The sequence below is a fragment of the Limanda limanda genome, chromosome 6 (assembly GCF_963576545.1).
Source record: "Limanda limanda chromosome 6, fLimLim1.1, whole genome shotgun sequence".
NCBI classification, from domain to species: Eukaryota; Metazoa; Chordata; class Actinopteri; order Pleuronectiformes; family Pleuronectidae; genus Limanda; species Limanda limanda.
In genome coordinates, this window is record NC_083641.1 from 19,162,845 (window position 1) to 19,189,410 (window position 26,566).

Here is a 26,566-nt window from a genome sequence, read left to right on the forward strand (position 1 = left end):
GACACCACACCCACTGACACTGCCCACACTCACCTGGCTGCACTTGCTAGGGAGGGGGCAATTTTTGGCATCTTGCCCAAGGAAACTTGGGCAAGATGCTGGACTGGGATTGGATCAGTGGCCTTCTACAGCCGCTCCTGAGTGTGAAATTCAAACTGAACTAATAATTTCTGAAGTGATCTCCATGTTCAGCTGCAGTCTTTGCACAGTTCAGTTGTAGCTCATAAACTCTGCGTCTCTTCACCATCTCCTCTGTGATGAGTGAAGATGAAACACAACAGATGGATCCACATTCACCATAAGGACATTTTGAAGGCTACACTCTATACAGATGGTATATGACCAGTCAGATGCAGTCTGTGACCAGTCAGATGCAGTTTCTGAATCATACTATGAACTAGTCGCCAAAATGTTGACTTATAAAAAAACTATGGCTTCATTTGACAAGGAAAACAAACAAAGTACTATTCATGCAGACACACAATCATCTCATCTCTTTTCTCTTTATAGTCCCTCCCTGAACAAGACTGAGGAAATGTTTTTGCGTGAAATGAATAACCCGAGAAGTTCCTTCAACCGAGAAAAATAAAAACCCCAAACACTCCGGGAAAAGGTGTCTCTTCGTTTTGGGGCTATCAGACACACAGCTAGGAAACCTTATCTCCTCATCCTGCCAGGGTTTGCTGACCTGCTCAGTTCATACACATGATGCATTATTGACGTGTAAACAGGGCAGAGGCACAACAGCTACGCATGGACACGCACATGGATTTTGTTAAGGTCACAAGACAGAGGATGGGTTTGAAGAGCTGGACCCGGTTTATGAATGGATGTGCATGTTAACCAGCTCTTTGTAAAAGGTTTTGTGACACAGCTCACCCACTGTGGTCCTCACGTGATGTGCTCCGCTACAGGTACTGTGGGAATTAGTATTCAAATCAGATCAAAGCCCAATCTGTCATGTTGTGTGAGGCAAAGCTCAAACTTCTCATTTGTGTTCTGATATCTGGTCAGCAAGTGTGTGACGTCTGGAAGCAACGAACTGAGGGTCAAATGGTCTCGGTTTGAGCTCAGGGAAAGTTGGTGAGAAAATCAGTTCAACAGGAGGGTGATGAGGAGCCCTTAGTCTACATTGTTTTTGCTGACCCCACAAACACACACATACAAACACCCAAAGGGGATTCACCTAATTTACTTTAAGAACCAGCTCAGGTCTGTGAAAAACAAGACGCCTCCTTCACCTCCTCCTTGTTCATGTTAGAATGTGAGACGTCTCACAGACTTAATTCTCTCTGATACACATTCCTGAGGTGTGTTCCATTACATTAAGCTTCACAACAGTAGGTTATGCAACTAATCTAGAGACTACAAGAACTAAAGAATAGAAGTTTGGTTTGGATAAGTGCTCTTTGGAAGATCGAGTGAGGAACTGTTGTGGTTTTACGTTCTCAAAATACCCAAACAGTTTGATATTAACCCAGCTCTTTAGAGTCATTTTAAACAACTCTTGGAGTTTTTCAGATCTAAACTCTCTGGGTGTCCACAGTAGCCAAATGACAACATTTAACAGGTGAGGATCAGTTCACTGCAAGTGGGGTCTGCCTCCTTTTTCTCAGTGGTCCAAAGCTCCCTCTGGTGGATGACTACAGCAACACACTTAAAAACGTTGATTCATTGAACGCATCACTCGCACCAAATTAAACACTGCACAGAGAGATTTGTGTAAAGTTTGCAGAGGAGCAAATATTTATTGGATAGAGTAAACTATAGTCACTCCATTTATACTTCACTTCAAAGATTATACACCACAAAAGGAGAAGAGTAGTAGAGAAATGACTTAAAATCTTAAATTTGCAGGTCCAGTAACTGAAGGTCCCGTTTCTCAGAGGAAACTTATGTTACTTAGTGGCACCGATATAATCCACATTTAACTGACTTAACTGTGATGATTCATTTCAATCAACAAAAAGCCTCAATCGATTGTTTGAATCCCTCATCAGTCGTGTCAGTTCAGAATTAGCGGTCTGTTTCATTGGTACGACCGCCTCATCAGTGGACCTGTGGTTGACAGATGAGCCCTCAGTGACACACTGATGGTGACTGGTTATTCTGTCATCATGTCGGCGCCATCTCCTCCTGTGGCGTCTGATAGGCTGAGCTCCTCCAGCATCTCCGTCAGGGAAATACGTGGCGCTCCATCATCCTCGGCGTCGCTCTCCACAGGGATCTTTGACGCATCTGAAATCAAAACAAAACCAGCATCTCATCATTACCTATCCAATAAATCATCAATAATTAACTGTGTGCAATGACTTCTATCAGGACAAAAAATGAGTGAAAGCCTGAGAATAGAAATAATTCCACAGTAGAGCTGAAGTCTTTTTGGAAACAGATGCAGAGGAAGGTGTGCGGTGTCCCAGCTGCTCACCTTTGTAGATGTTGATATTCTTCCTCAGAGCCTCGTCCTCCTCCAGGTCCTCGAGGAAGTCCTGGTATTGTCTGAAGACAGAAAAGCTCATTTAGACCAAACCCATGTGGCATGGCAAGACAGAAAAAACACACAAGCACAGGATACATGGCATTCTTGGCGAGGTATCCAACTATTCATCAACAATTAAAAACAATGACTTGACTGCTCAGCTTCATTTTGAGTCACTTGAATAGACACTATCCTGGTGCTATGAAATTGAACTAAAGCACGACGTGTATTAGTACGCAATTGAAATTAGTTCCCGACAAATGCCCTCTTCACTCCCTTTTGTTTAACATTTAGCTGTTTAAGAAAAAGTCGAGCCGCACACAGACAAGGGCATTGTCGGGTTAGGGTTTGGTCAAGATTTGCTCACGATATGAAAACTATGTCTCTAGCCCTGTGCTTTGAAAGCAAAATAATGAATCATCAGAGACAGCTCTTTAGAAAATGACAGGTTTTGATTGAGATGGAAAATTGTGAAGCTTAAACTGTTACTTTAGATTTATGTAATTTATGTTACAATCCCACCTCTCGTCATCTGTGTCGTTGTCTTCACGGTCTCTGGGCATCTCCTGCAGTTTCCAGTTCCTGCGCTTCACCCTCCTGCTGCGGTCGTAGCTCTTCTTTATCAGCACCTTTCACAGTTCCCGTTGAACAAATTACAACACTGAAACAGACTGACTTTATTTTTGTTGTGTGGATCTGTGTGGGATAATAACATCTTTTCCCAGAATGTTTTCAAAACTACAGTCAGTTCAATGTGCTGCCACTAGAGGTCAGTGTTAAACAAGTCAACAGCTACTAAAGGTGTCTGAAGCTCAAGTTTATTCACTGAGGATGTTCAGAGAAGTGCAGGTCGAGTCTTACCACATCAGGAACGCGGTGAGGGTTCATCTTATTCAGGTGCTCGTCATTGACGTTGGAGTTGGCAAAATCGAACCTGAGGGATGAGAAGTAAATGTGAAATGTGTGTAAAACTCACTGCTTGTGATCTGTCTTTACTGTCAACCCAAGACTGTTTATAAAGATGGACATGACGGCTCCCTAATAGTGAAGCCAAAGCATCTCGATCAGCCCCTGGTGGCTGTCTGCAGTATCGATCATAAACCACATCTCCATGTGAGCGGATGGAACATGGACCAAACTAAAAAGCCCATTTTCCTCAAGATGGTTTTTATCATTTTAGGTTGTTATTGTCACTCGTTTTTTTTAAGTTTTCATTTTCCCCGGTCAGTTTTTTTAAAATTAGTTATTCAGTGCTATAAAACTAGGTGAAACATCATGATTGACAGCTGAGACTGAACTGACATTGGTCAAATATCAGCTGAACCTTGACAGCTTCTGCACAGACTCTGGTTCCAAATGACGGCACGGGCACAAGATGGCAGCGTTCATATCCAGGATAACTTGCTTCATATCTAGTTATTGGAACTAAGTGTAGATGCGTCGTCCATCTTTATAAACTATGACGTCAACCCTCGACACTCACCCTAACACCATGTCTCCGATGTTGAGCAGGTGGCCAAGGAATGTACGGCAGTGATACTGCTGACTGGTGTTCATCTCTGATGTTTTCTGAACCCACACCTCAGCCAGGATGTGCTGTAAGACACACACAAACACACAAAATAGGGAATACAAATGAGTTTAAAGCCATTATGCTCATGTTCTACTCCACAAACTTGATTTTGACAGTTGCATCGATAATAACACAACAACCAAACAGAGGGACGAGAGCTAAGATTGTCCCTAAACCCCCCCGTCACCTAAAAGAACAGTCCTGTTGAAACCAGCATGGAGGTTCAGGGATAATGTAATGGACCGCTATTGATTTTACTTCCAAAGAGGAGAGCTATGTTCCCACTAATGCTGTTCTGCAACAACACACAGACACAGACACAGACACACACACACACACACACACACACACACACACACACACACACACACAGACACACTCACCCTAGTGGACCTCAAGCCCGCTCCTGCACCCAGCTTCTGGTCCCTGATGATGTCAGTGTCCATCACGATGAACTCCTCCAGTTGCCGCGGGTTACAGAGATTGTTGAAGGGGGCACGCCAGTACGTGTTCCCATCCACCTCGGCAACTAGTGTGCAAGACATCAGTCAGAAAGTCTGAGCACAAATTATACAACACATTCTAAATTCTAAAGATTCTAATCTGAAAGCCATATGGGAACTAAGCTATAAAAATGGATATGCCAGCCAAAGCATCTTTTAACCAGACAGGAATGACACGTTTCTGTCTATAATGCAAATAAAGCAAACACAAGTAGACAAACAGCAACAAATATTTTAAGTACAGAACTTAATTGCCTACTGCAGCACAAATATACCAAAGAGCTCAGCCTCCAAGGCCGTTTCTGTTCCTCAGCTTCCTTCAAAAACTTTCTGCAACAAAAATAGCCTGCTCTTTGAAGAGTAATTAGAAACGTGTGTGTGTGGGCCGCTTCCAAAATGTCAGCGTTCTGCTGAGGAACGTCACAGCTTCTCACATAATTAGTGAATACCCCAGATAGAGAGGAAAGGCCTCATCACTAATTGTCACCATATTTACATTGATTTTAAACCACTCGGAATAAGCACACTTTGCTGTGACAGAAGGCAGAATCAAGAATGTGGCTTTTTTCTTGAGCGCGTGCCTCGTGCTTTCCTGGGACGCGGAGCAGAAGGAAGCTGTTGAGTTTAACGACGATGATGAACATGTGCTCAACAGACTGAGGTCAGCTTAGTTCTGCTTTAAAGAATTTAAGCTGAGCAATGACTCACTGAACACTTTATTAGGGACAGCATATTAATAATGGGAAGGGCAGACTCTCAAACCAGCCTCTATTCTTTGTGGCATGTATGCAGGATGTTTTGAAACTTTGATTTGAGATTATGATGTTGACGTCAGTTCTGCAGGATTGTTAGCTGCACGTTCATGCCGCCAATCTATTGTTCAATCATTTTCTATAAGACTTAGATTTGCTGTTCGGGGAAGTCACTGAATGTCTAATTTGACCTTGCTAAAATATCATATAATTACTATATTAAAATAATAATAATTATGATGTTTATGACGAGTTGCTGATAACATAACAGGATAAACTCTTGTGGTGTAAAGAGGCACTCACTCTGCAGGGTGTTTGGATCAATGAGGTGAATCGTGCTGGTGACACGGGTGCACACGCACAGTTGACCCATGTTCCCCAGGCTCTGAGCGAGACGTGGTGAGAGACACACGACATTGTCCTGGCAACCAAACACAACACAAAGTCAAAAACAAAAGAATACAGCAACTGCTTGAACGCTACTCTTCCAAGTCCTGTTTGCATGTATTGAATTGAACCTGTACGGCTATTTAAGCCCAGGAACTGAAGCCACTGGTCAAATGGGATTAAGCAGCTATTTAAAATGATAAAAACACACCTGCTACAAATCTCTTTCCCTACCTTTGCTAAATCCATTTTTATTAGTCAGTGAATTCGACCTATTATCACCTGTCACTGTAAAAAACAACAGCATTCCAGCCTCGGGTTCAGACGGTTTCTGCACATCAGCGGAACATTTGACAGCTTTCTAACATAACATCTTCACTGAATGTGTAAAGAAACATGACAGGTCTGTCAAGGCTGAAGCTCTGAGCAACGTCTCACATTCAACGGTGGATCAATTGAGAGTGAGGGAAAAAGAAATACACCTAGACTGAAGAACAGAGAGAGGAAACAGGTGCATACCTTGCAGACGGGAACAATCTCCATGGAGAAGGTGCTCTTGTAGTTGAACGTGTTCGAGTGGATGTCATGAGAGATGAGGCGCTGGGATGTCTTTGACCTTTAAAAAGGAAATAATTGATCATTACTATAACGAATATCATTACATTCTCACAAATCTTTTCCTCATGGGATGAAATTATAAAAGCTGAATCTATGTAGTCACAATCAGATTGAAAACTGTGTTGTGTAAAACTAGTCATTGCAGTACACGATCCAGTAACTAACTTAATCTCAATGAGACCGCCTGATTACATAAAGATTAAATAAAATAATTACATTTGGGTAAATAAAAAGGGAATGTGGACTGTGTGAGTATCATGACCGGAGCGCAACTTCTCAGCTGATAAAATCAACTGATTGGAGTCACTGACATGTCAGCCTCTTGTTTGCCAATATGAAAACTTATTTTACAGAATAAACAATGCAAAGGAACATGTGCATCTACATTAAGATTTTATGTTTGATATACGCATTTTCTTAATTCTAATTATACACATTTGAATAAATTTGAATCCATTTGTGTTTTTTATTTGCTGATTTCTTAATTAAGTTTATGGTTAAACTGTAAAATATCAAAAATCAATCAAATGTATGTCTGGTGGATGATTTAAGGATTCATTGCCAATTTATACATGTTAGCTGACATATCTGTAGTCATTTTTTCCTGGCGGTAACGTTTTCACAGCACTTGCTCACTTGCAGGGCGAGGTGCACTGGAGGAAGTCGACCATCTTCTGAGCATGCTGCTTGGAGCCGTAGTAGAAATCAATCCCGTCTGAAAGAGATGGGAAAATAGCACCAATAAATTAATCACAGGTGCACTTCACAGGTCATCACCGCTGCCGAACTCATGTGCACGCAAACAACACACACACACAGGAAGGACGATGACAATGGGAGAACGTATGGAAGCCACATGTTGTAACCTCCATGAAGCTTTCAAGTCCTGCCGAGATGTGGAGCTGATTTAAATTACACAGATGGGCCAAACTCTGCCTCACAGTCCTGTCCAACAGCACAGAGAGGTGCCGCTGAGCTGTCACCCACTACCTGACGTGTGTGTGTGTGTGTGTTTGTGTTGTGGCACCGAGCGTCTCTAAACAGGGTCTGAAGCCATCTTGCGTTGCAGAAATCTGGTATGGAATGTCTGCTCTGATTACAGCACACTGATTAGACACACAACGCATGCTCCTCTGAGGCCCACACGAGGACAGCTGTATGATGCGATCGGCGCCAGTGATATGAATGCATGGCTTGCTGTCTGGTACGCGAACGAGAGGTAATTAACACTGGACACATCATTATGTTCTGCTTAGATCTAATCCACACTAGTTACGCTGGTAATGAATGAAGTTTCCCACTTCTCAGTGTAAGTCTGTTTGAGGCCCTGACGAAAACAATACGCCCGTCCCTTTGAAGATTTCTATATCATGATATATATACATGTAAAAAAATGCATGTATTTAATCATATTGCATTGACTCACCATTGATTTCTTTGATGTTGAGGGCATTCTGGTGGAGTTTATGCTTGAGGATCAGCTGCTCTAGATAGTAGAATGTCTTTTTATGGGCCGTCTGTTTGAAAAAAAGACAAATCTGAGCATCATTATGAGATACAGAGATTCATAAAGTTACCTTAAGCCCCATGACCCAATATTTACACATTATTGGTGTAAAAATGTGATTAACAGCTTGGAAGCTGCTTAACCCAGTTGCCATGTTTGACCTTTCAGAAAAATACCCCAGTTTAAAGGTTCAGTTTGTAGAATTTAGTGACATCTAGAATTAAACGACAGTTACAAAGTTATAGATGTTATTACCTTTGCAGGTCATTAGTTTCATTTACTTGTTTGTATTTCTATGGATATAGAAAGATTTACCGATGTTTAACTACTAATGTTACAATTTATCAACAAATACGTCATAGAACTAAGTGTATTGAGGCATACGTAGCATATTTAAGACTATTTTAAAAAGGTGAAAGCTTTGAGTCTAGTTTGCATGATGCAAAGCAGGAAGATAATATATTTTCAAATATCACACCTTCTGCCTAACTTGCACCACGGCCTTCCAGAAGTCCTTGGCTTCCACACGGTGGCAGTCGTCACACATCTGCGACAGGACGACAAACTCCACAACAAACACTTGCTGCAGGATTGCACCATTCATCACCTGAAGAAGCAAACACAGCAACAAGTCAAACAAACGTTCGACCTGCATGGCAAACAGGCAACGGCAAGTCTGCGCCTTCACTCATTTAATAACCAGGTGTTTTGCAAAAGATACTGTGTTTTCATTATTCTGTTTTTGAGCCTTTAAGAGGACGTCAGACCACTGGGATCTGAAGACAGTATTTAGGAGACCATCAGACGGCAAAACAAAAGAGTTGGCTCAGAGACACAGAGCTCAGGTTCTCACTAAAGGTCAAAGAGATGAGATGACAGCTACTGGCAACACACAAACCTCACTCAAAAACAAACAGCTCTGTTTTAAAGAGTTTATATATAGTTTATCTAAATGCCATCATATGATTCTCAATGACACAGAACAAGTAAATACTGTTATTTTGCTGATGTTCTCAGTTACATGCGGTATCTGTCTCTGTGTGTCCTGGGAGAGGGATCCTCACATGTGGCTCTCTGAGGTGTCTGTAGTTTTTTACCCCTGTTAATAGCTGTTTTTCCTCCTTACTCTTGTTGAGCGTTAAGAACAGAGGATGTCGCACCTGGTTAAGCCCCATTAGACAAACTGGGATTTGTAAATATAGGCTATACTTATAAAATAAGATTGATTGAACTATTATGGTAACTGGATGTATGCATACATTCACATGATTAATTTCGTCGCCGATAAATAAAGATATTAATTCCATCACAAATAGTTCTTTCTACTAATTACCACCTAAAAAAGGAGTCCAGATAACCTTTACAAGAAAAACAATCATCGCATCAGTTTCAAGTCATTTGAATGTCACTCTCCCACTCATCCCCTCCACTCAGTTTTCTTACCTCTTTCTGTACGGTCAGTTTCACCTTGATCCTTTTAGAATGTGGCTCCGTCCACAGGAAGCCCGCGTCAATAAGACGAATCTGTGAGGAGAGGGCGGATGTTGAGTCCATGAAGTAGCATGAGCCATGATTAAACTAAAGTGCTGTGGCACCCATGGTGCATTATGTGATGGCAAGTCAGAAACATAAGGTGGACACAAAAGACCTGCAAATAATCTTATTATTATGGAGATTACAGTTTATTATTCTTATCAATTTTAATACTATTATTATTATATATTACCAATTCAATTTTATAGTTATTTTAGAGCTCAACGCATTAAATTAACCAATTGGTAATTTTCAGAAAATATAACAGCACATATTTTAAGAACTGATTAACTAAAATCAGATACATTCAATGATTTGATTTCTCCCGAGTAAAGATTTGTTCATCGTAAACTGAAAATCTTTGGACTTTTGACAACAGGCCGAATTAATCAAAAGATCTGAAGCAGTAACTTTTTGTTATAAAAAAAAAAAAATCACAATATTCTGACATTTAATTGAAACAACTAAAGCATTATTCTTAATATATTCAGACGACAAATTAATAATGGCTGGGGATCTGAAGTATCACACTCACTTTGGTCATTGAGCTCTTGAGTTTCTTCAGGCACAGTGAGAGCAGTTCCCTGGACTCGAGGGCACACTGAATCCAGGAGGTTGGAGGCTGCAAGTACCTGCATGAGAGAGGAAGATTTACGTTCACGCCTCAACTTCCAAGAAAAGTTCCACCACAAAAGAAAAACTTTTTAAAATTATATTATATATTTTTCCTGGAGTGAAACAATTGTGTAATCAGTATTATTTTAAATAAATGCATTAAAACCTACCTCTCGCACTGCTTGCAGAAGTTTACTGTGACCTGCTTGGGGATTCCCTCTGAGATGTCGACCTGAGTACGCAGGCAGGCGACACACATGTTGGCCGGGTTGGGAGGAATAGGAACACCACAGGTGCAGCACAGGCTGTAGAGGAGCAAGCGTTTGTACAAATAAATGATGTGTCATCTAACTAATTGTAACAAACATAAAAAAATACAAAACAAATTGCACTTTACTTTACTACAGACCACCTACAATATATTTTACTTATCGTTTTCCTCAACTTTTGAATCAGTCATTGATTAAACACTATTTAGCATAGTATGCAAGTCAGTTAAAATCTATATCTTTGGTTGTGTCAAAATAACGTTAATATTGTGCTACATAGCAGCTAAAACCCCAGATTGTTTAGAAAGCTTCTCCCTTTGCTTTAAGATTAAAAACTTAAGAACCAGCTCACAAACATCAGCCCTTTCTAGTCCAGAAAGCTGTCAAACTTATGTGGTCTTATATCGTCTAGGGGGCATTTTTACCCTGGTGTGATGGTGCTATAAATTAATGAGAGCCATCACTAATAATAGTGATTAGCAATACATTCAGTAATTGAGGAGAAAGGTATGGGAAACTTGTCCAACAACACTGTGTGATAGCTTTCTGTACCTCGTATTCCTGTAACATGGTGCTAACCAGTAACTCAAACATGACACTGTTTGGAATCTACTTTAAAATGTGAAAAATTTTCTTTTTTTGAAGCATGAAATGGCAACTTCATCAGAAACCACTTCACTTTCAACTATTAAATCTGACACAGATTATCCCTGAGAAAGTAGTTCAGAATTTCGTGGAAACACCAAAAAATAAGCTAAACACGATCACATCTTTGACTCATTGGAAATGTTTCTGATCACAAAACAATCACAAATTGTTCTTGGTACATCTAGTCCAGGTTAGGGTTATTTGGAGTCTAGATCAATGTTATAATGAGTCGGGATTTTCCCATAAAAACTGCATATTCAACTTTATAAAGTGGGTTTCCGTGTTTCACCCACATGTTCCCCTGGCTGCTGGTGGCAGGAGCTTGCATGTACTCCATCCTGGTGACGGTCACAGATCCGTGTCAGTGAATCTCTGTGAAGCTGTGAGAGCAGAAACATGTCAGATTTAAATGGCTCTAATTGCAGATAGCACAGTAGCAGCCCTGCTAATAAATAGCTAACGTTAGCTTGTAGCGATGCACAGCGTAAAACTACTAACATGATGTCAAACAGCAGAAAACAACAATATATTCATTCTCGTTACTGATGTGTTCAGACTCGGAAAGAGAGGAACAGGTGATCATTTCTGAATCTTTGAGGAGCACATGCTAACCGATGCTTTAGATTCCGTGGGAGACAGTTAGCATCAGAGGCTAAAAAGCTATTTCTGACGAGTAATTCTTCCAGAAACAAGTACAAGACTTTATAAAAAGGTGATTCCATTGCTAAAGTTTGTAAAAGCGGCTGTGAGAATAAACGTAGAGAAGTTATTTGAGTCAGAGAGTAAACTCACGTTGTGATGGAGGTCCTCCACGTTTTCCACTCACAGGACCCGGAGTGATGACGTCGCTCAGGCATCGAAGACCTCGGGACTGTCTATGTGTGCCTGAACAAATTTCCCTGAAAACAAATAAAATAGGTTAAATTTAATGTACTTAAAAAATCTGAAAGAATATGAGAGAAAAAAACTTTGTTCTATTCAGTTTTGACATTCTGCAACTTGGGAATAGGTCACACATAATGTTTATTACTTTAAATGACAGACTATATAGTTCAGGCTAAGGCAGTGCTGTGAACATAGAACCACAAAAATAATATGGAAATGTATTGTTCACTGTATCTTTGTCAGTAAAAAGAAGATTCTCCTTCAACCCAATGCCTGAGTCTAATTCCATAGATATCACTTTAAATGGATAGTTCACCCAAAAATGCAAATTTCCCCATTATCTAGTCAGCAATTTGCCGATGGACAGGTGGGTGAAGTGGTTGAGTCCAGAAAATACTTTTGGACCCTCAGGGGTAAACAGTGTTGCAGCCAAATCCAATACAATCGAAGTAACTGGAGATCAATTCTTCAAATGTAAAAAAACAACAGAAAAAAACCCTAAAATGCCTCCTTACTGATCGAGTGGTGTCATCCAACTGTCCGTAAGCTCCGCCATTCAGATTTGACATATACACCATGTGTATTTACAACATTGAGCCTAAATGTTCTTTGTGTCTCTGAAATTTAATGTTATTTTTCTGTTGTTTTTTACGTTTGAAGAAATGGTCGGCCTTTGTCAACATCTACTTTAATTGTATTGGATTCTGCTGCAAAGCTGTTTCCCCCTAGGCTCCAAAAGGGTTCTGTAGACTCAAGCACTTCACTCGGCCCTCCACCTGCATAGTCGTCATTTGATTATATGTATTAAGAAGATTTTGTCGGAGTTCAGAGTGTAACTCAGGTTTATAAACCTGTCTACAGTGTTTGAACCTTCTTTCATCCTTCATAATTAATTAATTTCATATAAATAATATTTATTTATCCCGCTGGCCTGTATCTACCTGTCCATTCCACTCTCTGTGCATTAGATTCAGTATGACAGGGTCTTGAGACTAGATTCTGACACAAGGGTTTCCACAAGGCAGGATCTCAAGATCAGGTGACAATTTAAAGTTATCCTGTGCTCAACTATGGTTGAGTTCATCAGGTTTTGTCAATTATATTTTAACATTAATAATAAATCAGTGTGTGGCCTTTGTGTGCACCTGTAGTATTTCGGTTCTTTGGATGCCTTCAGGTGCTGTTGGAAATATCTAAAGTTAAAAACCATTCTAGTATAGGCTACACATTTTGATACAATAACAGACACATCATTGATATACATGATGTAAAATAGGACATAATAGAAACATCAGTTTGGCATGAAGTTTAAACAATACTTCAGTAAAGTAGTTTCAAAATCTGAACATTATAACTTACATGAAGGAGGATTTGGGGCGGTTATTATTACTTTTGATAACAACAAATAATGAAAAAAAACGAAAGGTTTGGCTCTATTTAATTGGTGCTGTCATTTTCTAGGAATTTCATAAAAGTTTCCCATATTTCACTAATCTTCTTTAACTTCCCTTTGATCACATATGTAATTTTCTCCAAGACAAGGCACTGTCTTGGAACACTGATGAAAACTGATGAAAACTTATACTTTTCTTGCAAATAATTTAACTGTGGAGTAATTGTCTCCTAGGATGAATCTGTTTTCATAGTCGGTTCAGCACAGATCAACATAAATAGACACATTTCAACACAGGTAACACTTAAAACATATGTACATACATGTCAAATTCACAGAGGCAGTTTATTGAGTGCTGCAACAACAATAAAATGCATCATTTTCTATCTGGGCAATTTCAATATCATATATGTGCAGTACTGTTATACAGTTAGCATGTTTGTATGATTATAGCCTACATATTTCTTTATTTTATAGTTCCTTGTGTTTGTATTCTATTGTTTACTTATTTATAATGTTCACAGAGTGTGTATTTTACTGTTCCCCTTTTGCTACTATAGCAGGGTTAATTACTCCCATAGTGGGACTAATAAAGAATTGTTTAATCTTATATTATCTTATGTTAACCTTACTTAAAACTTTATTTTGTTGATTATTCATTTGGATTTGGTTGTTCTTGTAGCCGTACATGTCCTTATATAGGAGTAGTTTGATTACATTCATGACATTAATTAGTGTCATGACATTATTTTTGGGGAGACTTATAAAGGATTGTCTTGTCTTATCTTATCTTATCTTATCTTATCTTATCTTATCTTATCTTATCTTATCTTATCTTACCTTATCTTATCTTATCTTATCTTATCTTATCTTATCTTATCTTATCTTATCTAATCTTGACTTTACTTGACTTTACCTAACTTTACTCAACTTTACTTAACTTTACTTAACCTAAGTTACATGTATTTTGCTGATATATTTGGGTGAACTTGTAGGAGCAGCTCATGCATGACCTTTGGGGTGTTGTGACGCCCCAGCAGGTCTGGTGTGCCTCGGCTGGGGGGGGGGGACAGTGTTCCGAGGTGCACCTGAAGGCAGCACCGGGCTGTACGGTGCACCTGAAGGCAGCACCGGGCTGTATGGACAGCAGCAGCAGCGGCTCTCACTCAGTTTGGCAGCAGCTGAGAATGTGAGGACTTCAGCTCACTCCTCTATTCCCAGGACCGTGACCACCAGGCTCTCTGTCTCCACCGCTGCACCCGGGCGACCTGCTCTCCAGGCCGGGGAGGCTTCGCTTGTTCCGGGACCTCCTCCGATGGTCACTGCGGGGCGACAGAGAGAGAGAGAACCAGCCGGGGATCGAACACCTCCAACCCGCCGCTGCTGCTGCTGCTGCTGGAGACTGCGGTGAAGTGTCAGACGCTGAGTCCGTGAAATCTCCGTGTCCCCCCCCCCCCCTCTCGGTTAGATGTGTGCCCGCTCCGGAGCAGCTCACCCAGGAGACCACGATGGAGTGAGACCTCCTCAACCTGCCGCGACCACCTCCCCTGCGAGCAGATAGATAAATGCTAGAGGAGACCATGACCCTGCTGTCCCTGCTAGGTCGGATCATGCGTTATTTCCTGCTCAGACCCGAGACCCTGTTCCTGCTGTGCATCAGCCTGGCTCTGTGGAGCTACTTCTTCCACACGGACGAGGTGAAGACCATCGTCAAGTCCAGCCGGGACGCGGTGAAGATGGTGAAGGGGAAGGTGGCGGAGATGATGCAGAACGAGCGCTTCGGAGGGCTGGACGTCCTGGACGCAGAGTTCTCCAAGACCTGGGAGTTCAAGAGCAGCACCGCGGCCGTGTACTCCATCCAGGGCCGGAGGGACCACATGGAGGACCGGTTCGAGGTGCTCACCGACGTGGTCAACAAGAGCCACCCGTCTATCTTCGGTGTTTTTGACGGCCACGGAGGAGAGGTGAGTCCATTGTGGAGGCGAGGATGATGTCCTCAGGCTTTCCCACGCACAGTCTAAGTTATGTCTCTGTACAAAACCCAAGGGGCCCCACACTGAGATGTGGGGGGCCCTAAAGTGTGGGTCAAGATACCTTAAGTTCTGTTGAAGAGGGTATTTTGTGGACATGTCTTTTGTCTGCTCTCAACTCTGCTGTCAAGTTGGTAGACAATGAGTGAGACAAGAGGAGCAAACCAAAACTGTCATTTTGGCATAAAGACAATAACTTCCAATCAGTTGAATTTGTAGGGGCCCAACACTGAGATGTGGCCCCCCTAAAGTGTGTGTTAAGATGCCTCAGGTTATAATGAAGAGTGTTTTTAGTATAAGTTTTGCTGGAGGTTGTTTTTTTTCCAACCAAATAAAGACAACAACTCACAATTCATTTAATTCACAGGGGCCCCACACTGAGATAGGGTTATTTCCCTAATGTATAATCATCTAAATTGTTAGAATTGTTGTTTTCTTTACCCTTGAATGGGTCCTTTATATTTAAATACTTTATATTTACATCTGGAGCCGCTGCCATGTTTTTTAAAGAAGCCTAGACCGGACAAACTAAACACCTTTCGAGTTTTTTCAAAGCTGCCACAGGTTCTCCTTCATGTTTGGAAGGGGAGGGTGAGTTGAGGGGTATTCAGCTGCAACATGAAACTTCACCACTAGATGTCACTAAATCATACACACTGAACCTTTAAGTGATATTGTGAAGTGTGTTCTTCTTAATTTATTATTTAAGTGTATTCATCAGTGTTTTGTGGTTACATCTATTGGTTTTTAACTCTACTCTCAATTACCATGAGTGAGACAAAATGAGAATCTATATTTGTTTTTTTTTTCAAAACAAAACTGTCATTTGACTTTTATGCTTTGTCAGCATTTTGTCGTCATATCTTTTGCTTTAAACCCCACTGTCAATTTTTAATTGCCATGTGTGAGACAAAAAGGGAATCTAAGTTTGGCTGCATTTTTTATTTTTTGTGATTTTCCTGAACTGTCATAATAAAGACAACAACTTACAAGTAGTTTAATTTCTAGTGGCCACAAACTGAGATGTGGGAAAATATGCTTTAAGTGATACTGAAGTTTGTATTTTTCAGTATTTTGTGGGCATCTCCTCTACGTCTGGTCTAGTCTTATGTCTGCTTGCAAACCTTTTTTACCACTAGGTAGACAAAAGGGGAATCTAAGTTTGTTTCAACCAAAACTGACTCTTGAAAAATGCATTTTTAAAATGGAAGTGTCATCATAAAGACAACACATTATTTTGCAGACATACTAAATTGGTTATTAGAATTATTAGATGTTGAAAACGATGTTGGATGCATATCAGAGGTGATCAGTCCAGCAGCTAAACCTAGTTTTTGATCAATTGACTGAATTACATTTTTTTCAGATCAATTTTTGGGTCAGCCAATGAATAAGGGATCTATCTGATATATTATTTTCATGATAGTAAATTTGCATGATACAAATATGTAGAGGTGCAATGAAGCAGTGCGATATTTGCAGGGTCACATCAACCTGCCAGGGGGATTCTTTTTGCTGCTGAGGCTTTATTAATGCTCCATTCGTCCCACTGCTAGAACCAGGTTTACTGTTGCTTTCCTCTTTAAACTACACTTGCCCATTTGTTGCATCTTTTCTTGTATGAAATAGGGCAAAACCGAAATGAAAAATGACTGTAAATTTCATTTTACCACCTTACAGACAGGGCATCAAAAAGAAAAACCCATTTATCTTGCTTGCAAGGGATGGCATTGTTCTTTCGTCCCAAACAAGTTTCCAGCTAAATTGGTACAAATCCGACTAGATATAGTAAAAACGTGGACCCAGCTGGTGATCCACCCTTGGACATTTGTTATTGAACTTAGTGGATATGTTAGGAAAGGGCCCACAGTGTGTAGCAACCCATTATTTCTTCCCACAGCCCAGCACACACACTCACAGCTTTCTTCCAAATGGCAGGAGAACTACATCTTGTCTATTTACAGCTCAAAATTATGCTCAAAATATCTACCGCTCGGGTACGTCGGCCAAACAACATTTTTTTGGGATAAAGCATCATATGCCCCATGGTCTAACACGATTATAGCTGGCAGGAAGAGGATGAACTCACATTTGTATGATTCAGAGGCATAGAAAGTGCTGGATGAGCCAGTATGGTGGGAGCACAACTGAAATGGGTCATTGATCACTGATCTGCTGGTCGCTGTCCACCCACAGTAGATACTCGTTGACATCTTAGAAATCTCTTTTATTTCTGCTTCGTTGGACGTTGAGTGCATGAACATGGCATCGTGCTCAGGGGGAAGCAGCGGAACAGCTTTACCACACAGAGGAAAGCGAGAGCCGTACACGAAGTTATCAGTTGAAGGGACAAAGAGCAGCAGAGATGACGCCCCGGTCAGACATGAGCATGAAAACACTGATGTGTGGTGAAGTCCTGGCATGCTTGAACACTGCCATTGTTTCTTAGGAATATACAACCGTGACCTCAGCGCACAGTACAAGTGACAGAGCCACATAGAAATAAAGCTTTCAAACCAAGTGTGACAGGCTTTTCTATTTTCTTCCCTCTTCTTTCTATCTCTTTTTGTACTTTAAGAAACACTTCTTGGACTACTTCCATAACACAAGGATTTTGTTTAGAAATGCATCAACTCTGGATCATCGGCCATCAACACTACTCAACAGTTCTAGAGGCTTTAAAATAGAGAAGTTTCAAAACTATGTCTAGACACTCACAACTGCTTACTGAATTCTGTTTTCTCCATCGCGACTTAGTCTTCGCTGATTTGTCCGCCTCTTATCAAACGACCCGACTGGTGAATAACGCAACATGACAAATCAAGTGTAGCATGCCACCACTCCGCGTGCATGGCTGGTCATGTGATTTACGTTCGCAGACGTGTTAGAATGGACAGGGATTCAAACTGATATGGAGCCGGTGTGGTTGCTGCAGACCTCAAAGCTGTTTTGGGGCCTGACAGCAACTGTCTTCATCCTGAGTTCGACTGCTGTGGTCTGATTGAGGCTGAACGATATCATGCTAAAAATAGGCAGCCAAAGGCAAAGAGGATAGCTGTTCTTTTAGGGGAAATTAAATTTTAGTCCGTGGTGCTGACTGCTGCAGCTTTTGACCAAAAGTGGTCATTGGATTGTTTTCCCCTGTGGCCGTTTTTCTTCGTTGCTTTTCTTTCTTCTTTTCTCAGCAATGTTCCTTTTTAGACACTGGTGACCTAACCTGAGAGCTCCGCCGCTGATACCACACTCATGGTTTAGAGGCTTGGAGAAATAAATAGGAGCTATATGTTTATGTTAGAGACAGAAAAAGCAGAGAGTGTGTGGGAGAGCATCAAGGCTGCGAGTAAGATTTGTTCATGTATGCAGTAGGTTGTTTCATCGCTGCATGTCCACGGGCAACAGTTTGTTCTGTCTTCATTCCCACGCCCTCTTTTGAAGTCAGAGAAATGGTTGCCAGACAGCAGCCCTCAGAAGCAACTTCCTCTGCTACGTAAATTTAAATTTTTTCAGCCAGAGGGCATTGAATGGAGCAGAGTGATGCTTCGTGTCCCAGGGCAACACCAGGAATACTGGCTGCCTCAGCTCGCTAGTTAGTAAGGTGTCAGTCACTTCCATTTCTGTCGTCACACACATACGCACACACACACGCACACACACACACACGCGCACACACACACACACACACACACACACACACACACACACACACACACACACACACACACACACACACACACACACACACACAAGCACACACTGCTCATCCAAACCACACACACAGTCGTTAAAGCAGTGTCAGATTTATGTCAACATCTGTCTAGTGTTGGAGAATCCTGGTCAACATTAACAGGTCTTGGACACTCTTTACTCTAATGGACACAAATTTAAAATGCATTTCACTGGGACTTGAGGGTGTCAGTTAATTAGAGCAGTGATTCAATGGAAACCTCATGGGAATAAGTATTGGATCCAAATTCAATTAGGGCTGCAAATAACGATGTCATTAATCATTGAAAAACATTCTGATTATTTTGCAGGTTAATCAAACGCTTTAAAATGTCCGAAAATTAAGAACGTTGTGTTTGTTATATGCCCGCTGCGCCTCAGAGGATTTTTTAAATGTGGTAGATTACAGACATCATCAGAACACACTTGACAGTCTAGCGGAGACGCAGAACCACACACCACATTCCAAAGACTTGTTTCAGAGAAACTTGATCAATCGCGACTTCAGAATACAAACAAACATGGTTGCACTTGTGTGTGTACTGTTTTGCACAAACAACAGGACTCATTAAACAATCACGGTTGCCACAATTCCAGAAGTTTGTCCTCCTTTTGTACTGTCCACAAGGAAACTTTCGTTTACGCTGTTGGCAGCTAATTTCGGCTTTAAACAAAAGTGCACCACATCTGGTTGGTGACGTGTCCCGGTCAGCTGGCTCTGATCGGCTATACCAGGGGTTTCTGCTCTCTAACCATTCGCTATTCCTTTCATGCTCTCTGATTTCAATAATACATTTTTTATAAATTAAATAAATTAAATTTTTTGTAATTTACTATTCGAAATCAGGGCGTCTCCAATTCAGTCGCTGACATTAATACCTATTTTCACACCTATACGCAGATTAATTAAATGCAGGTCAAAAAAGGCGATTGACTCCTTTTCCTATCGCCAGTAGAGGAAGAGACTTTCTGTTTTTTCCCCTGGAATGTCATGTTCGACGGCGCTGTCTTGCCAAATTAGCATGTCTCGTTTCTCGTTTCAGTCACTGTCAATCGAAGCCAGAGCCAATAAAAACCTGTGCACAGTCGTTGGACCTGGAAGTGAATGCCCATTGTATCCATTCCTGTTGCAGACAAAGGCCAGATGGGAGTGAGTGTTGGTCGGGGCAGATTTGAGCGTGTGATAGTGAGGTTTTGACCAGTGGAAAAGGGGCAAAAGGTTATGTCTGTTAACCCCTCACACAACAGGCAAGAGAATGTGTTCAGAGCAGCATCAAATCGGTAACGCCCCTGTGATCTGGTCTGATACGAACTTGAGATTGAGCCGATGATCCTGTCATGAGCAGCAGGCCTGTGGCCTCAGGTAAGATCTTCAGTTGTAAATCAAAAAGATGTTTATTTCACAGTCATGTGACACAAAGAAAAGCATTGCAATCTCGCAACAGGTTTTTTTTCACAGAAGAAATTTTGGCTTGTGACAATAGAAAAAAGCAGAGGTGTGAATAAGTAAATATTTTACTTTTAAACAGAGCAGGGGCATCAAAACTGCTCAACAGTAACATCTGGACCTGTGACAGGTCAAAATGTCTGCTGTGAAAAAGACCCACTGAGAAGCTGCAGATGGATATTAACTCAAGTAATTAATGGATTTTTCGTGGAATGTGCAATTTATCTGGTGACCATTTTTCCCTTTAGCTTGAGAAACAATCTGCTCCCTTGTCTGCAGTGCTATCAGGCATCATTGATAATGCAGGTAGCAACGATTAAGGCTGTAAATGGAGCTTTTAAGGCTAGAAATCATTGTAATTAGAAGAGACGTTTGACTTGCAAAGCAATCACACCCATGGAAATGATAAAGAGATGATGAATATTTAGCTCTTTATATTTTATAAAACATATTTTATCAATATTTTATCCTAGACAATATGTTTATTTGCTTCTTTAGTGAGAACTAAATGAGAAGATTTGGTATCGATCCCATGTCTGCACATGATTTCTGGAGATGTGGCCAGGAGGTGATTAGCGTAGCTTGGCTTAAAGACTGAAAACATTGGGAGGAAACAACTAGCATGGCTCTGTCCAAAGAAAACAACTTCTGCCTGTAGGCAATACTTTAATTGGTCTATGGCTTTTAATCCTGACTAAAACCAAAATGTTGAAACAATAATTTGTGGTCCAAGAGAACGGTATGAAGGCGTAACTGTTTCTTTGTAAACAATGTTCGTGGCCTAGGCTGGTAATAGTTGGCTTGATATATTTTAAATGCATAAAACATTGTAAAACCACGTGTCGTGATTTCAAAGTTAGTTTTGTGTACAGATTAAACAAACAAGGTATAACTATAGACTCTATATGAAGATGGATATGACAGCACCCCAAAAGTGAAGCCAAAGTGTCTTGATCGCCACCTGGTGGCTGCATTTAGTGTTGGTCGTAAATCCTGCCTCCTCCATTTAAGCAGATGGGTCATTAGCCAAACTAAAATGTCAAAGTACATTTTCAATGTATATTTCTGAAAGATGGTTTCTGTAAGTTTAGGTAGTTCTTATCTCAATGGTGGACGATTTCTTTTTCTAATAAGTTTGGTTTAAATAATGCATAGAAACTGGGTGAAACGTCATGATTGACAGCTGAGACTGACTCACGATTGGTCGAGCCGGTGTATCGGCAGGACCTTGATACCACGGCTCCCCGATCGACTACAGACTCTGGCTCTGCATACGCACGATGGCGACGTTCACATCCAGGATATCTTCGTTTAATTTCCGGATAGTGGGAGATATGACCGCCATCATTATACAGAGTATATTATGTTAATTAGCAGTTGTACTTTTATCACTTGTACAGTGTTGTGCTAGCAATCCCCCCCTGTTTGCAGTCTCTATGTTAAACTAAGTTAATCTCCAGCAGTGCAGAAACATAACTGGTATCCATCATGTCATCTCTTACTTCAAGAAAACCAAGTCTATTCCCCATAATGGCAAATCACAAATCAAACAGCGTTGATCTGCCACATAATCGAGCGGTAGAGGTAAATGTTAAAAAGTGAGGGAAGAATATTGAATCATTCCGTGAGTTCAGTGAGTTTTTCCACTTCGCTGGAACCGATCAGTTAACTTGCGGTTGAATCATTAGCCAGAGTCATGCAGATAACATCAGGAAAACGAAATTCCTCTCTGCAGCAGACACCCACTCACACACCAACGCAAATTAAAATTTCAAAGCGTTTAAAATATGTGTTTAGTGTGAACGTCGTCAGTCATGTTAGTTGAGATTTATCTGTTAAATGGAGATTTATTTTTAGCCGACATGTGGGAATAACCTGCATGAGTGTGATAACACTGGGCTCTCCATACATATAATGGCAACATGAGCTATTTGTTGCTTACTGACATGTAACGAGTGAGTCGTAGTCTGCTCTCTCTGTTAGGTTGTGGCTTCGGGCTCTGCAAATCTATCTTAACTGTGAAATACAGAGAAGACATTCTCCACGAGCCCGTTTAACTGGAGTGCGGGGGCTGCTTTTCTCTCTTTATTTTGCCATCCTCTTCGATTTGGTTCTGCTGTGTTCTTTTCCTGTGCAGCGCTCACTCTTTCATGTAGTTTCGATCACAGGTTTGTGTTTGACTGGGTTGTGATAGATAAGGTCTCTAACTGCGAAGGAGGTGATGGAAGAGAGCGGAGTAAAGAAGGAGGGGAGAAAACTGGTATAATCACAGGGACAATGGTTTGTTTGGACGGACCCTCTTTGTCCTTTTTCAGCCTGTCCTTACTTCACCTTTGCTTCATACTCGGGCTGAATGGCCCCCTTCATTTTCACCTTCACTATTCATCTCTTGAATTGCAAAGCGGGACAGCACAGGAGCGTTTAGAGCACTCGAACGGCGCAGTTCAAGAAGGTAAGGTTCTGTAGAAGGTAAAGGTCGTTTCAAAGTCAGACAGGTCGATGTTGGGAGGATTTTAATGTGATTGTGTGCTTGTTTGTGTTTTACAGCAGGAGCAAAAGATGGCTTGTGTAGTGTAGATGCTAAGCAGTTTAAATTCCTCCTGAGCTTGCTCTCAGTGGAGAGATGAAAGAACGAGTTGGCATGTGACTAATTGCACTGTTGGCATTACAGGAATAGAGGGAGAGTAAATGAAGAGAGTGAGTGTGAGGAGACCAAGGACAGCAATGTGTGCTGAGTATGTGAGTATATGTATATGTCTGCTTTCAGACATTCACTGAAGTCTAGATGTTTTACTAAAGTGCTCTGGAGGGGCTGTGAGAGTCAGTAGCTCCAGACATCTTCCTGCCAGCCCCCTGGTAAAAAGGTTCAGAAAATATGTGAAGGACCCAAAAAAATTTAATATTTCAGGATGAAAGAGATGCACAGAGAAGATGTCAAATTTGAAAGATCAGATTCAGGAGCTTTTTGTGATGAGTTCAGATGGCGATGTCGATGTAAACAAAAAATGTCATTTATTTTTCTGCAGCATGATTCAAATGTCATGTCCTGTTTCCTGTATGCTAATCTCAGACACCCCCCCTTACCTGATAGTTCCACACATTTTAATGATGTTGTTGCGTTCTTCATATATGGAAGGAAACTGTCTAAAAAACGTGTGTGTGTGTGTGTGTGTTGCATCCTGCACAAGGAGCTTCTCCTTCTTGAATGTTCATTCTTGCTTCGTGGGCCTCCCAAGACCAGACACCTTCTTTACCCTATTGTACATCACATCTTCAATCAGAGCACGTTTTTAAAATTAGATTTTAACACACTCATTATATATAGTTATCGAGTATAATTAATCATTTTATATTGAGAGTGAATCATGTCACTGTAAAATGGTTCTCTCACAGTGATGAACTCACAGTGGATTATCCCCTGATTCAGCAGTTTCCCTCAGCTCTATTGAGTGTGATTGTTAAGAGTTGGCTCACTGTTTTGATTTTATTGCTCACACTTTAACTATTGTGGTTCACTTCCAGCCATTCAGCAAAAAGCCTCTAAAAACTGAAGTTATCAAATCAGCACCAAACTGCTGACAGACACAGTGAGTGATGAGATGGTGATAATGTGTTCAGCAGACAATAAGCAACTTTTTTTCATCTGTATGAACAATAGACTTTGCTGTTTGTGTAAAGATGAATATTATAGGATAGGACACAGACCAGATCATGTTGACACTTTATTCCTAATTATGGTTTCTTACATTTTAGGTAGTTCTTATCACACTGATGTTTGTGCTCGTGCTTCTCATTAGCCTGCTTTTAATTAGTTATTTGATGCTAGAAAAACAGGGTGAAACTTCATGATTGACAGCTGAGATTGGGCCACCACATATATTGGCGGGACCTTGCAGCTCCACACCACGATTACTACGGCGCAGACTCTGGCTCCAAATGAGGTCAAAAGCTGATGATGGCAGCAGCACTCGTATTAGGGAGATTTCAGCTTCATCTTTGGCTGGCAAGTTTGATCTGCATGATGGTGCAGTGATCAGGGAGACTGGTCATTCACCACCAGGCGGGTTCAGTCGGACTGGATTCCTGGCAGCTCCTTTGAAAAAACCTTGTGTAATGAGGATCTGTAAAGTTTCTCACCCCATCTGTTATCTTCCTGTACCCACTTTCGTCAGTGGTGTTGAAAGCTGACGCTCAACATTTCATCCCTCCCTTGATGTTAAGTGAAGCAGAAAGTTGTGAGCACACAGCAGGTCATGTTCTCCTTGAAAAAAAAACTTGAGGATCAGCAGAGAGGAGACCAGAGAGCTGGACAGCTCCGCTGAAAAGTCTTCTGACCTTTTTGGTAATTTGTGCCCCGGTGGTGATGTTTGTTTTCCTACAGCGAGAGGGCTGTCAGGGAGGGACTCTGCAGCGGAGTTGTGGAGACAGAGCAAATAAATGGACAAATGAAGCTGTTCCTGTCAAGCCACCTAAATGCCAAGCCCCGGAGTGAACATCTGTAATCTCTTCTTTCCACTGCCATCCCTTTCCATTAAATTAAATAAGTGTAAGTCTCATTCAGAAATCTCCTAGCTACGAATACTTTGTTTCTGTGTGTCCCATTTTAAAACCTTCTATTTGCAAATGATAAGGACATTCAGATTGGTTTGATTATGGTTGGAGTAAGGGGCTGGGGAATGCATCATGCCAATGAAGCTGCATTCAGGCAGGCACGGAACTCCGAATAATACTTTTCTTCGGACTTTCCCTGAACAAGTAATAGTAAAAAATCTTGTCACTCTCCAAATGAGCCCATGTGAGAATAAAAAAACTGAATAAAACAAAAAGATAAATAAAAACACTTGGTCTCCCCAGTTGAATTTATAAGATACGCCTGGACTCCTGCATGCTGTGACACCTCCTGACTGAACGCTTCTCAGATTTCTGTGTAGTCATGAATGCATCTGACCGGAGAGGCTCCTGGTGAGTTGTTCATATGTGAAAGGCAAAGTCCAGAAAGGAGTTGATATCTGAGATCACTTTGTGCACAAGGATGTGTGTGTGTGTGTGTGTGACGTTTTTGTGTGTGTTTGCCAACAGCATGTACCAGCAGATAAGAATGCCGTTCCTCCCCTGCTGGCAGTGACTGCTCAATAATTTAACACCCTGTCTGTCATACACCTTCACTAACCCCCCCCCCCCCCGACTAAATATACATCCGCCTTCAAGCAGAAGGAAGCCACAAGGTCTTCGCAAGCATTACATCACACAGACGATGCTTGTGTATGTGGGATTCTTTTAGTAGGGAGGTCCTGTCTGGAGATTTGTTTGTGAACTCTGAGCGTCATGGTGTTTAGCGTCTCTTTGTCGTCCTCCACTTCACCCTCTCCCGTCCCAGTGCGGCCAGTCAGGGCTGACACGGTGGTAAAGGGTGGCTTTCGTAATTGAGGTCTTTTGTTTAAATACCTAACCCCCCCCTCTGATCACCCCCCATTGCCTTGTTTTCCTCTTTTCAACTGTTCCACCTCCTCTCCCTCTGTGTATGTGTTCTCTTCATGGGTTTGGCAGTTTATGAATGGGCCACAAAAACTCCCATCTCTGAAGCCATGTCAAACTGCCGTCCCCCCCCCCCAGTCGCAACAGCCCCTCTAGCCCCACTGATTACACAAGGGCCTTGGCCGCATGCCGCGCTCGGTCCCTCGATGCTGCGCAACAGACAACAATGTACATGGGGGGGTGATTTGTCCCCTAGTTTGAATGCTTAGCATGCTGATAAAGTTGGAAGTGTAGGTTTAAAATCAAACTGTAGTCATTGCAAAGCTGCAAGTACGGCTGTGAATACATAACGTTCGCCTACAGCAGCACCATATGTGTCCATACAGACCAACGCTATGCGATGGTTAAGTCTTGTGTGTGTTGGGCTGTAGCTGATTAACAGTTTCTAAATCGAATCACATGGCTGGACATGACTGCGCTGCTCGCTCTAATCTACACGTTGAAGGGAACATTCTTCAGACGTAGAACACAGTTATGTAAAACGCAGAAATAAAAGGACGCCTGTGCAGTAATGTGTACAATTAGAATTTTGAACCATAGGAGCCTGAGTCTATGCACGCCGGCTTCACAATTGTTTGTTTGTCTGTGTGTGATTGAGAAAATAGATGAGTCAGTCGGCATTTGGCTGTAGCTGTCTTGGCAGTGGAAGACGGCAGGAGAAGAATGTTG

General features: G+C 41.4%; 2 protein-coding genes across 2 annotated transcripts in view; one reads left to right on the top strand and one right to left on the bottom strand.

Moving 5' to 3' along the window:
* Positions 1-1,717: 1,717 nt before the first annotated feature.
* nmd3 (NMD3 ribosome export adaptor) lies at positions 1,718-11,728 on the bottom strand. The gene is made up of 16 exons (XM_061072951.1): positions 11,677-11,728; positions 11,178-11,264; positions 10,138-10,272; positions 9,888-9,984; positions 9,263-9,343; positions 8,298-8,426; positions 7,739-7,829; positions 6,949-7,027; positions 6,214-6,310; positions 5,611-5,728; positions 4,436-4,581; positions 3,963-4,075; positions 3,341-3,413; positions 3,002-3,108; positions 2,429-2,499; positions 1,718-2,238 (listed from the first exon to the last, which is right to left on the bottom strand). Exons 2-16 carry the CDS (start codon positions 11,219-11,221, stop codon positions 2,105-2,107), a joined length of 1,515 nt encoding a protein of 504 aa, XP_060928934.1. The 5' UTR covers positions 11,222-11,264; positions 11,677-11,728; the 3' UTR covers positions 1,718-2,104.
* Positions 11,729-14,660: 2,932 nt separating this feature from the next.
* The window catches only part of ppm1lb (protein phosphatase, Mg2+/Mn2+ dependent, 1Lb), a 53,534-nt gene continuing 41,628 nt past the window's right edge, over positions 14,661-26,566 (top strand). The window contains exon 1 of the mRNA XM_061073697.1: positions 14,661-15,126. Within this exon, the coding sequence (XP_060929680.1) occupies positions 14,728-15,126 (399 nt within the window). The 5' untranslated portion in view covers positions 14,661-14,727. The remainder of the gene's footprint in view (positions 15,127-26,566) is intronic.

Bases quoted from the DNA above. Each gene is read 5' to 3' on its own strand.
- nmd3 (XM_061072951.1), bottom strand. From the start codon at position 11,221: ATGGAGTACATGCAAGCTCCTGCCACCAGCAGCCAGGGGAACAT. The intron at 7,028-7,738 runs GTGAGTCAATGC...CATCTCTTTCAG, and splicing joins CAACATCAAAGAAATCAATG to ACGGGATTGATTTCTACTAC. The intron at 3,109-3,340 runs GTAAGACTCGAC...GAACTGTGAAAG, and splicing joins CTCACCGCGTTCCTGATGTG to GTGCTGATAAAGAAGAGCTA.